The 14538-nt window shown below is 37.9% G+C and overlaps 1 protein-coding gene across 1 annotated transcript in view; it reads left to right on the forward strand.

Annotated features, from left to right (window-relative positions):
- Positions 1 to 14538, forward strand: part of LOC124157124 (kin of IRRE-like protein 2) — a 154719-nt gene that overhangs the window by 127690 nt on the left and 12491 nt on the right. Inside the window, exon 3 of the mRNA XM_046531629.1 lies at positions 2210 to 2345. Coding sequence (XP_046387585.1) covers positions 2210 to 2345 — 136 coding nt within the window. The remainder of the gene's footprint in view (positions 1 to 2209; positions 2346 to 14538) is intronic.

The following is a 14538-nucleotide window of genomic DNA, read 5'->3' on the forward strand; positions in this document are numbered from 1 at the left end:
AGAGAGTATGACAAAATTTCGTGCCTACCATTCAATGGCTTTGGTTTATCCTCGCTGATAATGAGATTAACAGCGAGTCTGATTTTTTTTTAAATTCCCGAAGTACCATATAATTTGAAGCTTCTCAAAATCAGCTGTGCATAGTTTAATTTTGAAGAGGCAGACTTAGATGCATGATACTTTTTTCCACGATCTAGTAATTCATTCTAGAAATATTTATAAACTATTCCCAGAAATTGATAAAAATCCTCTTTCCGAGAAATATGTAGGTATACATATTCAATGAATTTATTTCATTTTTTGGTCATTATTACTACCTATTTTATTCGTGTCATTTATTAAAATGTTTTACTAATTTTATATCATATTCAATTAATGGAATGCTGTTATAAAACATCTAGGTTTAAAAGGAAAAATTTTATTTTGATGCCTTTCCAATGAAAAGGGATCATAGTAAGCTACTTAAAGCTATCTAAGAAAAAAAATATCTCCAAACAGCGGTAGAACCCTTTCACTGTTCCCTTCGAAACTAACGGCATTCAATTTCCGCCTGAGGCGCCTTCATTGCCATCCAATTCCAACTGAAGTGAAAAAAGAAGGGTACTGGAGGTGCAGTAACTTTCAATAGAAGAGATATATGAAGGGGATGAGGAGGAGATGGTGTGAAATTGAAGAGGGATCAAAATGCAAGCCAAATCCCGTCTCCCATATTTTAAGTTCCTCAGATTTCGTTAATGTCCCACACAGCTTACGTTTTTTTATTTTCTTGCGTCACTCTTCCGTTATCTAAAGGCGGGGTGAGTAAGGTGATGTGATTTTCCCAAGCTGTCGTTCGTGGAGAAATTGGGAAGGTGGTGGTGATGGTGACTCTCCAATAAAATTTCACCAGCTCAACCAGCATAGATTGGTGGATATTTAATAGCTAATTTTCCATTAGCTGTCTCGTTATCTCTGACAGGGATTGTATACCACCAAGGCTCAGCGGAAAGTAGTGAACCGTCCCCCCAATAGAATAACCCCATAAATTCCCCCTGAGCAGAGCGAAGTGGGCAATGCGAGGGCAGGAGATGTGCTAATGGAGAGCGTTTCTAGCTGAGAGGGAGCGGATAAGCTCGGTGTCGCTCAGTCATATGGTCTTGATGGGGACTCCAGAGAGAGGAGGAGAGAGACAGAAGACATAGTAAGAGAATAAGCGGGAGTTTTCAGCAGCTGATAGGGCGAGTGACAGTGACGCGAAATAACATTGTCTGGAAAATTAAAGATGCCACCACTGTTCCGTTGGCTTTTCCTTCTCCCTTTTCCAACAGTAAGAATGGGCGCTGGCCGGCTTTCTCTCGGACGCTTTAAGGTGCTAATGACTCTCTTTTCCTCCGGAAGCGGCAAGCCAGGAATAGCCCAGTTGAACAATGCTTGCCCCCCTTCTTGCAAGAAAAATACCATTGCGTTCGGAGAACAATTAACGCCACTCTTCGGAAATGCAGCCGACGCAGCTGCAGGTGGAAGGAAGCGCTCGCTCTTGGTCGGGTATCGGAGCTGGGGCAGTCTACCCTTGGGTCTCTCTTGGAGAGCACACAGAGTGTTCTCTACCATTCAAAAAATTATACATGTGTACAAAGATCTACTGATCTGGAAATTATTGTGGACATAGTTGAAACCTTAATAAGTTACAGGTCGACGGATATCACCGTCAAATTCAGTGTTACAAGTGACTGGTGCGCGCGCCAACTATAAGAAAAAGAACCTCCTACGAAAACGCTAAAATTGCGTATACTTTCACCTAATGCAGTAAATTTGTGTCCCGCGGATGAAAGAGCGATCAGTCGGCTTTGACGCTAGTGATAAATTTCTGTGTGAGATCTATGCTCGTTTAAGATCTCTTTTTTATTTTCTATAGAACTCAAAGCCACTCTAGGAGACGTTTATCATTTCAGAATAAGCTGTAAAGAGCAGACTTTGTTCAAACTTATCCCAAGATGCAAACTAGTTTATTGTGGAGTAGGGAAAAAAGTCGAAACATTTAGAGAAGACGAAGGAAATTCGAAATTGATGGTGGGAAGACGGAGAGAAATATTTCAATAAGTTAAGTCCACAAAGCGCTCACACGAATTTAAATAAGGGGCTTAATATTACTCCTGTGTTTCCTTTTTTCACATTTTTGTAACGATTTGCCACAAAACCGTTATTACTTTTCATTTTGTCTGTGTTTCAGATCCTCAATTCGACGGAGAGCACGGTGGTTTTGTCTTCGGTGAACCTGTCGAGCACCGGCCGCTACCGCTGCGAGGTGTCCGCCGAGGCCCCGTCCTTCCAGACCGTCTCCGACCACGGAGACATGGTCGTCGTCGGTGAGTCTTATAATTAGGAGTTAAGATAATATATATAACAATCAAGGTGGCTTTGGGGCAAGCAAACTCTGAGGCCAACGGTGAACCAAACCTCTGTTTTATTATGGGAAATGGAAATGAAATACGTAGGTATAGAATTTTTTTTAATTCTGACATTTCCACTCCTTTTCGAGTGTTTCATTTGAAGGAAATGAAATTCCTACGTAAATAAACAGCACGAAAAGAGACCTTAATGTTGCAGTTAGCCAACTACAGCCATCCTGTTTTCTCAGATTTTGCCTTTTCAATCTTGGTCGCCGGTGCAGAAGGCGAAAATCCAACCTGTATGCAATTATTCATCAATAACGAAATCCGTTCCATCATCCATCCTGTTACTTTGAACTCCCTGGATTGAGTTTAATTATTTTTAAGAATTTATTGTTACCGTTGATCAGTTTGATTACCTGAAATGTTATTGTTCTCAACCTGCTATAACATACCGAATTTTTCAGGGTAGGTAAAGTACACCCTTGCGAACATTTACCTCATTCTCAAATATAAATATTTTACTCCTGTACTTCCTCCTTTGTTAAACTTTCTTATATGAGGTACTTACATAGGAAAATGGTAAGTATATCTTATGAGTCCTGGATATTGATAATTGAAGCAGCAGTAGTATTTTTTCGCAAATTTTGTATTCTTTCTCGACCTTTTCAGATACAGCTCTTGATAATGATATGTAAGCATTGAAACCGGTTGAGAAAGAATAAAAAAAGTTTGAAAAAATACTACTGCTGTTTCAATTATCACTATCCATGGGCTTCCACAGTGTCAACTCATCAACAATCAGTTTGAGTGCCCTGGATATTTCTGTGTGGCATCATTTACAAGTTTTAGACAAGTAAGTCGTAGGGAAACTTTAAAAATTCAACCGATCATGTGGGAATGAAGGGACCCATAGAAGGGCCTATATGTAAATCTTTATATTCCTACATGTTAGGCCAATGACGGCACTTAGGCTGCTATATTTCAGCGGAGATTAGACGAATAAGGAACCGAATCGCATTTCAAATACGTTAACTCTGTCTGTTTGTGTTTGAGAATTCCTTATTTTTATTTTAGTTTTTCAATATCCGTATTTAATTTTTAAATACGTTTATAAGAACCTTCTCGCATTCTTACTTTTTACTTTAAAAAATATTGAGCTCAGAAACAAAAATAAACTTTACATTTAACTTATGCACACACAATTATGTACTTATATGGGTGATATTTGTCGTGGTGGTGAAGTACATTGGGCGCACAACGTTCTTAACTCACCTCGGGACGCAGGGCCGTCATCTCTCTGCCACCAAGCATTCAATTCTGACGGCAGCCGCGGAGGGAACGCCTTCTCCGGAGCCCTATTGTCAGCCCGGAGCCCACGCTACCCATCCTTCCACGAAATTGTCCCGCTTTTGCACAGTTTTCCTAGGGGAACACGTAGAGTAAGTATGCAAATAAGGCAATCTGCATCTAAATTGGGAAGCTATTTGTTCGTAGGTGAATGGCGAGGGCTGAAGGTTATGTGAAGGAGGAAGAGGAGCTGAGAATCTCAAGTGGACGAAGAGGAAGTTATGATGAAAGCTAGGAAGGCAATAAAAAAAGAAGGAAAGAAAGAGGCGCCAAAATACCACGCCCAAAAATCTCCCGAGCTTTTATGGTCGGGAACTGGTCGTTGGCACGGTGAGAATAATCCACCTCATCAGCGGTAATGTATGCGCTGATGTGCTCTAAGGGTAATTCAGCGATGTTAGTGCAAGGAATCTGTGTTACCTTTCTGCTGTAAGTGAAGGTGAAAACTGAAGACAGTATTCTAGCGAGTCCATGCAATGCAATGCTTGAGTGTATAGTATAGAGGAGAGGGAGACTAGTAAGTATCACGTTGCATCGCGACTGATGTACCTAATTAGGAGCCGGCATCTATGCATGCGTGTTTAGTAAGCGAAGAACGAGGTTTTTATTCACGGTCGTACACGTCTATAGATATACCCCTTTATATCATTCACCGTTGAGGTAGTCGTTCCCAACATCGACCTCAACCGTTGACATTACACTCTTGATATTGTCCCCTAAGGAACCGATTCCTATCGTGGTTTTCAGTTAGTTGCTTTGCATTGCCCTTGCACAGCACGACTTATGCAACACCAAGGAATGAATCAATTATTCCCGAAAGATTTACTAATTGCCAATGTATTATTGCAACGATAAGATTCTTACTCTACCAAATTAGTTTTATTATGCCCTCTGGGCCCATAAAGACCCTTTCTGAGTTAAATATGCTAATGATTTAGTTTGGTCCTTTGGTTTTATTTTTTAAAAGTATTTTCACTGAACATAGACAGCTGGGATTTTTTCATAATAATAATAAGTAAATACAAGCAATTATTCCAATGAAACTTCATTTACTCCTTTCATATACTAGTGAATCATGAAGTAGCTGTAAAATCAATATTTTTTCTGAATACAAGTTAAGCATATTTACACGAGGCCTTCTCTGGATTTTCAATTGGCTAAATATTTATACAGCACAAAATTTTTTACGGATGACTTGTCCATCGACCTCAGGGTGAGTGAATTGAATAAGTGTTTGCCTTGAATTTAGTAAGTCGATTAACTTCGTTGAGATGTATCCATAAACTGCTAAAACAATTACATAGATTACTGTTATTACTCCTGACTGTCCGGAAGGATCGTCTAAATGTAGGTAATAAGGAGGATTTCTATGGTTTTTTCTGCCCTCTAAATGAAATTGAATGATGGTAACCAGTGTCACATTTTAAATAATTTTTATTTCGCCGAATCCCATTGTTTTCCTTAGCAAGCCTGTCCCAGAAGAAGTTGGAACAACAGAATATTTCGGTGTCACCCTATTTATTTTGTTGTTCCGAGGGATACAATGTTCAGCCAAAACAGTTGGTCAGGTTGCCCATAGCCAAAATACCTCCTGTTCTCCTTAGAGCCTGGTGATTAGGATTCTACTAGTCTTCCTCAGGAAAACATCTGAAAGAAATCCGGTTGCTACCTACAGTAATTAGTCTAGAAAGAATTAAATCGTAAGAAATAATGCCTTGACAACCAGTGATTATTTTATTAATTTATTTTGACATTTGTTGCCATTTCCATTCAAATTAGTCAAGTGGTTAAGTAGATGACTTTTTTTATGCATAACTATGTATTTTAAAATTAGTGTTTTCACAAACGTTCTAGGAAAAATATATAATTTTTTCAATATGACACCCAAGTTTTTCTTGTTACTTGTATTCCCGTAGACTTGGCCACATTTGCAAGAGATGAGGAGTAATTTTCCTTGAAAGAATTATATCATAAATGATAACTCCTTGAAAGCCAGTGATAAGAATATTTGGTGATTTTAACGCAAATTTCATTCGAATTGTGGTCATTGGAGGAGTTGAGATGGATACGTTTTCGTGAATAACAATTTCTTTTCCGATGCCCAGCTGAAAGACGTGCACATTATCGTATTTTGGGGGATGAATTTAAGAAAATGGAATGGGAAAACAAAATTTATGTCATTACAATCGAACTGTATTCTACTTTTTCTCAAGAAGCAACGGCTTTGCTTTTATAGTTGTTAGCAACCAGTATCTGCAACACGCTTGAGCACCATCCACACGAGATGTATATTTATCTCCTATTGGTACTGCTAAATACGGGAAGACTCGGGTGACCCGCCCATATTCCCCTCTGACATGCACCCAATTGTTGACGCTGCTAAAAATTAAAAAATAAGTGTACGTTGTGCAAGGGAAACAACGGCAAATTTTTATCAGGCATTTGGTAAGATCTAACTTTAAATTTTCAATGGAAAATATCACCATGGAAGCCGGTTCTTTTATAATGGGAAGAAAAGTTACCATTATCGGTTGAGGGAAATGGCAGGAGACAGGCAAAGCTCACGGAAAGGAGGGAGTGAGAATTTTGTTGGATTAGAGGAAACAGTAAGGAATAAAAGAAAGCCATTTGGCGAGTGTTAAAAGATAAGAGGTAATAATTTCTGATGAGTGTACCACTTTTCGAAAATTTCAATCGAAGTTCACGTAAATAACTCAAGAACCACACATTTCCGAGTAAATGTGAAGTTCAGGGGTTTTAGGAAATGCAATTAGCCTTGCATTGATCGTCATCATTACCATAGCGGATTAGCAGCTACCGGCGGTATTATTTAAAGAGATTTAACGAGAATGCCCTTTCAATTTAGGTTATAGAGACACCAAGATGCAGTCCCATCACTCAACATTTATAGAGACGGGAGCGTTAACACGAACTATAAACGTTCGGTTTTCAATCAAGTTGTTTGAGGTCTATACCGAAACGTTAGCGTGTGCGTCATGAAATTCGGAGTTCATCATCAAGCTTTGGGTCTTTAAATGGAGCAAAATTAGCATTAATGGAGCGTTTTCATGGGATCCACTCTGATGCTTGCTAATGAACTGTTAACGAATTTTCGTCGGACTGGCACGAATGTACGCCGCATATAAACGCAGAATACCTTCAGCTTATACCATTGCATGACTCAGAAAAGCGGTATTTATGCTTCAACATTATCATGGAAATTAATTAGCTATCATAAATGTCAAGCCTAAGTTTCAATTATTACTACGAGAACGTTGATGAAATTTCACAAATCGAAAATAATTCATGGCCGGAATATCTTGCCTCGTCATTACGATGCTGCAAAATTGATTTTGTATGGTGTAATTATTTTTTGGTGGTTGAGTCGTGTGAAAAATTTATTTGCTAGATCATTGATAGTTTGATGATTGTACAGTTTCTTACTATTTGATCTTCCTACTTCCATCACTCATTTTATTTTTCTTTTACTATGAAAAATGTAGGATTAAAAATGCCTATAATTACCTTTTCAAATTTGTTTAGAATTTAGCGCAATGAAATCACTTAGTCTTATTTCCATACTTTTTTGTTTGGTCAAACCTAGGTTTCAGCTTATAATACCACTTTCATTTTTCTTGAAAATGTAATCTATGTACCGAAACCTATGCCAATCTAAATAAGAGTTTGGAAATGAAATTAAGTAATTGCATTTTGTGAAATACTAAAAAAGTTCTCAGGATTATGCTGGAAACTGTACCTTTTGATTATTCATAGCTTTAATCAGCAACTAAAATGGTGAAAATAACAAAATATAATGAAAGCTGTAGTAAGGCATAAATTGTGAGGTTATGCAAATGTTTCACGAATTCTCTGAAAATATGTTGGTTACTCAAATGAAGAACAAACGAAACGATTAGCATTTAAAGATAGATCAGAAAAGTAATTAATGTGACTCGACTTAGGATAGAAAGAAGCTCAAAATGGATTTAACGATTTATCAGAATATGGGTAATGACTAATAATGGATTTTTCAGCTCAATCTGCGCTAGAACTGCGGGGGTGTCTTTCATGTTTATCAAAGAGGTAACCAGGTTTCCAAATTACACAATTAACGGAGGAGGAGTGTTGAGATGAAGCAAGTAGTGTAAGCACTGGAGCTTCTTCTTAGATATGTAGAAGGAGTAGGAGCCGTAGGAATGTTGTCATGGACCATACTTAGATTTCTGGATTTGCATATCATGGGGTAAGGCCGTATTATGTTCGAACGGGCGTGATAGTACAGGTTTCAATGTGAACTCTAGAAGAGTACTTGAATGTCCCGGACGCTTTTCATCGGAATAAGTTCAAGGCTGTAATATTCTGGGATCAATGTCCATGTTGATTTAATTCCTTGGAAAAATATCAGCGTAGATGAGGGGGATGAATCTTCTTGCTATTATCTCTTATAAATTTTTCGAAGCTGTGGTATTCTATTTATTTTTCTTCACCATTTTTTGTAGAGCTCTAAAAGTAAGACCTGATCCTTATTAGTTAGATAAATTTACCTCCCGCGATGTGGTCATATACGGATTTTATTTCACCTTTCGTGTCTATGTAGCGCTAAAAAGATTGAGTGAAAATAACATCTTCCATGAAACGTTGGCTGCTAACTTTTGTTTAAATGACCTATACTCCAGGAAATACCATATTATATATTAAATAAGGTCAAGAAAAGAAAAAAAATAATAATTATCTTCCATGAATGTAATGGGCGGACATTTGACTCTCATTGTTATCAAATCGTATGTTTTACTAAATTTTCTTTGGTGATACATATAATTATAGTTAATTTAATGGCCTAAAACATTCATGGTATCGTTGTGGACCTGCAGGCTAATATTTTTAGGCAGGGGTACGAGTGATTTTTTTATAAAAAGAGTTAGGTGCAGAAATTAGGGGAAGAAAACAAACGAGATCAATTAGATGTTTGATAGTATATTTTATTTTCCACTTAATGTCAGCAAAGAACTGAGACTTGCTCGCATCCCTTAGCAACCAATTTTTGTGTATTTCTTCTAACAATTAACTTCACCTAACTCTGTTGACAAAAAAATCACTTGTATCCCTTGGCTTTTCAACCCCTCATATAACTTGCCTACTTACTTGCCGTCTTCTAAGTGGTTATAGTCTTGAAACTTACCTCGTATCTTTGAAATATCTACTTATGCTGGTGTAATTTTCCATAGTGCCTCTTTGCTATCTTCCCGCGGTCCTCCTCATCACTTACTACCTCCGCCTCCTTGCTTGACCCCTTTTATCCCCCCGTTTCGTTCTCCTCCCACTTAAATTCTCCCTCGCTCCTACTCCCCTTAGCTAGCCCACCACCACTCTACCCCGTAATGTTGCGGTTTCTCATGCTCCGTAATATAGCGTCTTATCTTCACTTTCTCTCCTTCCGCCGTTTAAACCCTCTTCCGTTCCTTACCAGGCCCACGTGTGCACAAAACACTTCCGACCTCTCCCTATAGTCCTCACCGAAGCTTCCCTACGATAGAGCCTCTTGCTGTTAAAATAATGATAATTGCAAAAGTATGATAACTTTTTGTAACCTACGCTGGGGCGTGTTAGTGCTAGTCAAACTGATTTAGCTGATGTGGGGCAAATAAACTGTTTTCTCTGTGAACCTCTAGAAATGGTATGCTGGAAAACTCTTTCACAAAAATCTTCCTTATATAATACTGATAAAAAAATAAATGCCTGAATTCGTACTGCAATAAATTTCAAAAATTATATCTAAAGTATTTGTTTTTATTAAATATTTTTCAATCTCAATTCATTATTGTCTATATCATCAACCTATTTGATCAGGCTTCAAAGTTATTTTCATTGAAACTTGCTTGTTTCTAGCCCCCTTGTACACTATTCTTTATTTTTCAAAGAATTAGATGACTATGGTATACTCCAGATTATGGTCGAGGACTTAATTCACTTCATTCCAGTGGTTACGCTAGAAAGTTGAGTGGATTATAACGCCAACTTCTGACAAAAATAAAATTTATATCGCAGCGGGAAGCAATTCGCTTGGCCCAGAAACTTCGTCCAGACTGTATTCCGCAGTATGAGATATAGTTTACGATTCCCTGTTGAGCAAACGATGTTAAAGTTAAGTATATGTGCAGCTCGCTTCGTGAACTTATGCTATAGCACCAGTTTAAACAAATCATCCCCGGAAATCAAATAGCGATTGCGGCAAAAAAATTCATTTTTAAACAGCTACAATCGTGGGAAAGTATGAGATCCCAGAAGGCATTAATCCGTAATTAAAAGATATAATTGATGACTTTATAATAATTGCTTATAATGATAAAAATAAATTTTCGTACAGGTAAATTATTAAATTATACACTGTGAGTGAAATATTTTTGAATTCTATATATGCAGTTTTTGTCTTCCCAAAAAAATTATAAATAGATATATCATTTCAGTGTCTCTTTTGTGTGGGAAAATGGCAGCTTTTCCAGCTCCTAAGCACTTGCTGTACCTTACTTTAATGAAGGGAAATCGCTTAACAAGAAATAAAGAAAGTTATTCTACGAGGAGAAGGGAGCGTGCAGATTCTTTTTAAAAAATAATTCATGAATAATGTTTTTTTTCCTCAAATCCAAATGCATTAATGCTTTTCGTATCTTTTTCAGACTGGTGTTTTTGTTTGTTGAAAATGTCATGAAAACCAATTGTCACATATTTCGCCTCACTAATTTGATGTCTAAGTACCTAGATTATTACATCAACGCCGCAATTTCGGATTGCATATTCGCGTCTCAAGATAATATTATTTTTCAGCTACGTATGAAAATTGTTGGAAACTGACAAATATTAATTTTTTTACTTGATTGGAATAAAGTTAGTATATCCACGCATTAAACATTCAAGGTAAATAAACTGCATTTTTACACGCGGCTAGAAACTCGTAAATTCATGAAGTTTGACTTGAATTGATTTTCACTTGGCATTTTATAGCTGTCATCCTTCGACGCCCTTGTGGGTAGACGCTACATGATATTTGGCAAGATCTCCTTGCGTCTTCTATTTTATATTTGCATTTTATCGCTCTGAGTGGCAGTCGCTACTTTTAAGCCTACACCCAAGGAGTCTTCTTCTTTGGTGACTTTGAGCTATCATTTCCTCACTAAGCTATTCTCTAAAGGATCGTTGAGCAAAACTCCAGCGTTGCGGGTGCAAGGTTGCCATCCTTTCCAAAGGAAATGAGAGTAGGATATCCACTCACCCTTCTACTAGTCTCCGAAACTCCTAAAGGGTTGCAAGTAGATCAATGGCTGTAGAGGGGAGGAGCTTTGATCGTCGCAAAAGGCTTTTGGAAAGAAAAGGAGTTGAGTTTCGAGAAATAACTCCATTTAAAATCTTACGCCTTCAGATGCGCAGAATTGGGGGTAAAATGTGTGGGTTGTCTAAAAAAGAAACGGAGGAGTAATATGGCACAAAATTCACTAACTCTTGATTAACTTTGTGGTATTCCATTATAAGTTTTCCTGGATATCACACAATCACTTATACCACTTATTTTTTATAGAGCGCGACGCGGGTTTCAATGAATTATCATCATCTTCAGGCGCAAATAATGATTTATTTATTTTAATATTGTTACCTAAATTAATTTTAATGTTAAATGCTAATTATTTTTATGTTAAAATTCATCAGGTAACTAGGTAACAATAATAAGATAAAGAAATCATAATGTGCGCCTGAAGATGATAATTCGTTGAAACCCGGGTCACGCTGTGTAAAAAATAAGTGGTATAAGTGAGTGTGTGATATCGAGGAAAACTTAAGATGGCACATGCCGGTAGACTGCTTTGGTATGATATTTTGAGGAGGCAACCGACAGCCAAGTTATTTTTAGATTCTAAAATAAACTTTTTTTTACTCTACGCAGTATTAATTGCAAACTCTACCGGATTCGACATACTCCGGTCGTTGTGAAGAGGTAACAGAACAAATCTATGGGCAGGCAGGGATTTGATTTGTACTGTTACCTTTTAATAATGACCTGAAAAGGTCGAAACCGGTAGAGTTTGTAATAAATACTGTGTGGTTTATAAAAAAAGTTTATTTTTGATTCTATTGCGTCACCATTCCACGAAGTGAACTCGCGAATCATTGATTTGATTATTTATTTGCGATGCAGGGAAGGGAGTGGGAAGGAAGATGGAGAGAAATCCGGTGTCGGCATCACTATATTCTTAACGGAAGTTGACAAGGGGATCGCGGCTTTACGTTCCATCCAGCACGGCAGACGGGGTCCTGCACTTGCGACAAAGCACTCAAGTAGGGATTGGGAAGCCTCTGAAAAATCTCCGCCACCGTCTGGATTTGAACCCGGGCCCACAGGGAATGCAGCACAATAACCACCACTCCAAATGGCAACCACACCAACCTTAACCCTCGTTATTTGGCAGGGAATGGAGTTGTTCACTTGGACCGGAAAGTTAAGTAACGACGTACAAAATCTTCCTCATCAGAAATTCTATCATAGCTTTAAAATAAAAAAAATGATAGTTGCCTCTCTTGTTTTCGTCAGTTGGTGATGTTATAAGAATTCCCCTTCTATTACTCGTGCAAGGAGAAACGCTCAGTGACGGAATGAATCACTCGCATGATTGTTAGCAAAAAAAACGCATCGGTGGCGATGAGAGGAAGACGGCCGGTGTATCTGAGAAGCGATAACCCACTCGGAAGGCGCACGTGACGTCAGCAAGCTACCTGCAACAGGGTTATAACGTCGATTTTTTCGCCGCGAATAGCTCGAGAAGTAGGGTACCCATAGGTTAATCAAATAGTTAATTTTTTTGACTCCTTCTATGAAGATTTGGTAGTCGAGCTTATTATTAGGCAATTTGACTTTCAGAGCGTGGATCCGACAAGCGACTCTATCCTGGTACCCCTCTGCTAAATTCCGTCAAGGAACGAACAACGCTCCTTCGGTGTGCCACTGCGGAAAATAGCTGGGGAGCATTTAAAAGCATTTAGAACATATGTTGAACTCCAAAGTTGGTGACTTGTTTCAGGCTTAATGTGGTGGAGTTTCTAATGTATAAGTAAACTATAGGTTACTGGCACATTTCTACAACTACCTAAAAATAATTTTTAAGACCGATGGAAAATCATTTTGCATTATCTCCTGATGGATACTGCAAAAATGTCAATTAATGGTCCTTTGTTTCCAATTATGTTCAGCCTAAATAATTTAAACGAAATATTTTGAAAATAAGTCACTTTAGAGTAATACAACATGCATTGGAAACGGTCGTGGTAGGAAAATTAAAGTATCTGTGGAAAATTTCTAGTAACCTTTAATTGAAATAGCCCAACTTTTACAAGGGAAATGGTACATATGAGCCCACTAGCTCCACTTTTTGTTTCATGACAACGAGTTTTTAGGAAGTAGAGATTTCCAGTCCCTAATACTGCTAATACTAATGCGTCGTCTACTGCGCAATCCCGTTAAGTTTCACGGGGACTATGGTCGTTCGGCACGATGGCATTGGGCGACCGTAGTTCGCTAAAAGTTTGAAAGATAATGCTCTTTGATAAGCATGCGGTAAGATAAGAGAGATTTGTGACGATTAAATGGTAACGCGACAGTTTGATGCACTAGAGACTCTAGGAGATTGTCGAGTTGAGGCTGAATGGACTAACCACGAAAGTAACGGGCGGAGAACCTCGCATGAAGCTATTTTGTCTACCGTGAATTCCTACTCAATGAGGGGATCCCGTAAGCCTCCCGTGGATTCGTCTCTGGTTGGAACTGGAGAAAGAGAGGGAGAGGAACGGAAAAGAAGGAAGTTTTATCTGATATGTATTCCTATCTTATCTCTAAATAAGATTCTCCCTCCCAAATGTAAACTCTAACTTTTCCTTCCACCCTGCAGTCTATTCGTGCCTAGGAATTCCCTTCCACGTCCATTTTCTTTCCCACCTTTCTTCCTCATCGATACCTCCGCTGCAAAAATGCTCTCAAATCGCCCACCAAATCAAAACCGCTCATCTAGTAGCCAAAAAATAGAAATCCGCTCAGCTGGCAGTGTCCGGAGCATAAACACTCACCTCCAAACTTGGAGAATAGGAGATGAGCGTTTACGCTCCGGACACTAGCAGCTGTGCGGATATGTTTCGGTGGGCGATTGTTGAGCGTTTTTTGCAGTGGAGGTATCGTCATGTCATAGGGAAGAAGGAAGCCCAGACAGCGTATAGAACTAGCATTCATGTTGATGCTGATCAGATGATAATAATAATAATGTAAAAATAATAATAATATAATTTATTGTTCTCAGATTTTTACATCCGATGGAAAAATTTTATATAAACAGTTTATAGCTCAGCAATCAGTTTAACAAATATAATAATCTTTGATGATGATTTGATTAGCAAAAATGAACATGTAAAAACTTTTCAAAATAATCAAATACAAGAGAAGAAAATAATTTGAACCGATTTACAAAAATTAACATTTACAAAAATTTCAAATTAATCAAATACAACAGAAGAAAATAATTCGAACCAACTAACAAAAATTAACATGCACAATTAATCTGTGAATTAAGATAGAGCTATACATTTCATGTATCAATGGGATATGCAATTTAATTACGGATGATCATTGCAGTCTTAACTTTGTAAAACCTTTCCATTATGGAAAATGATAGAGTTAACTTTGTAAGGTTTAATAATATGTTTGAAAAAGCACGTCAGGTTACTGAAATGATGATTTAATCGTGTTACGAGACCCGGGTCGTGCTTTTTCAAATATATCAGTGAACCT

The sequence above is a fragment of the Ischnura elegans genome, chromosome 4 (genome assembly GCF_921293095.1).
Source record: "Ischnura elegans chromosome 4, ioIscEleg1.1, whole genome shotgun sequence".
Taxonomy (NCBI): Eukaryota; Metazoa; Arthropoda; class Insecta; order Odonata; family Coenagrionidae; genus Ischnura; species Ischnura elegans.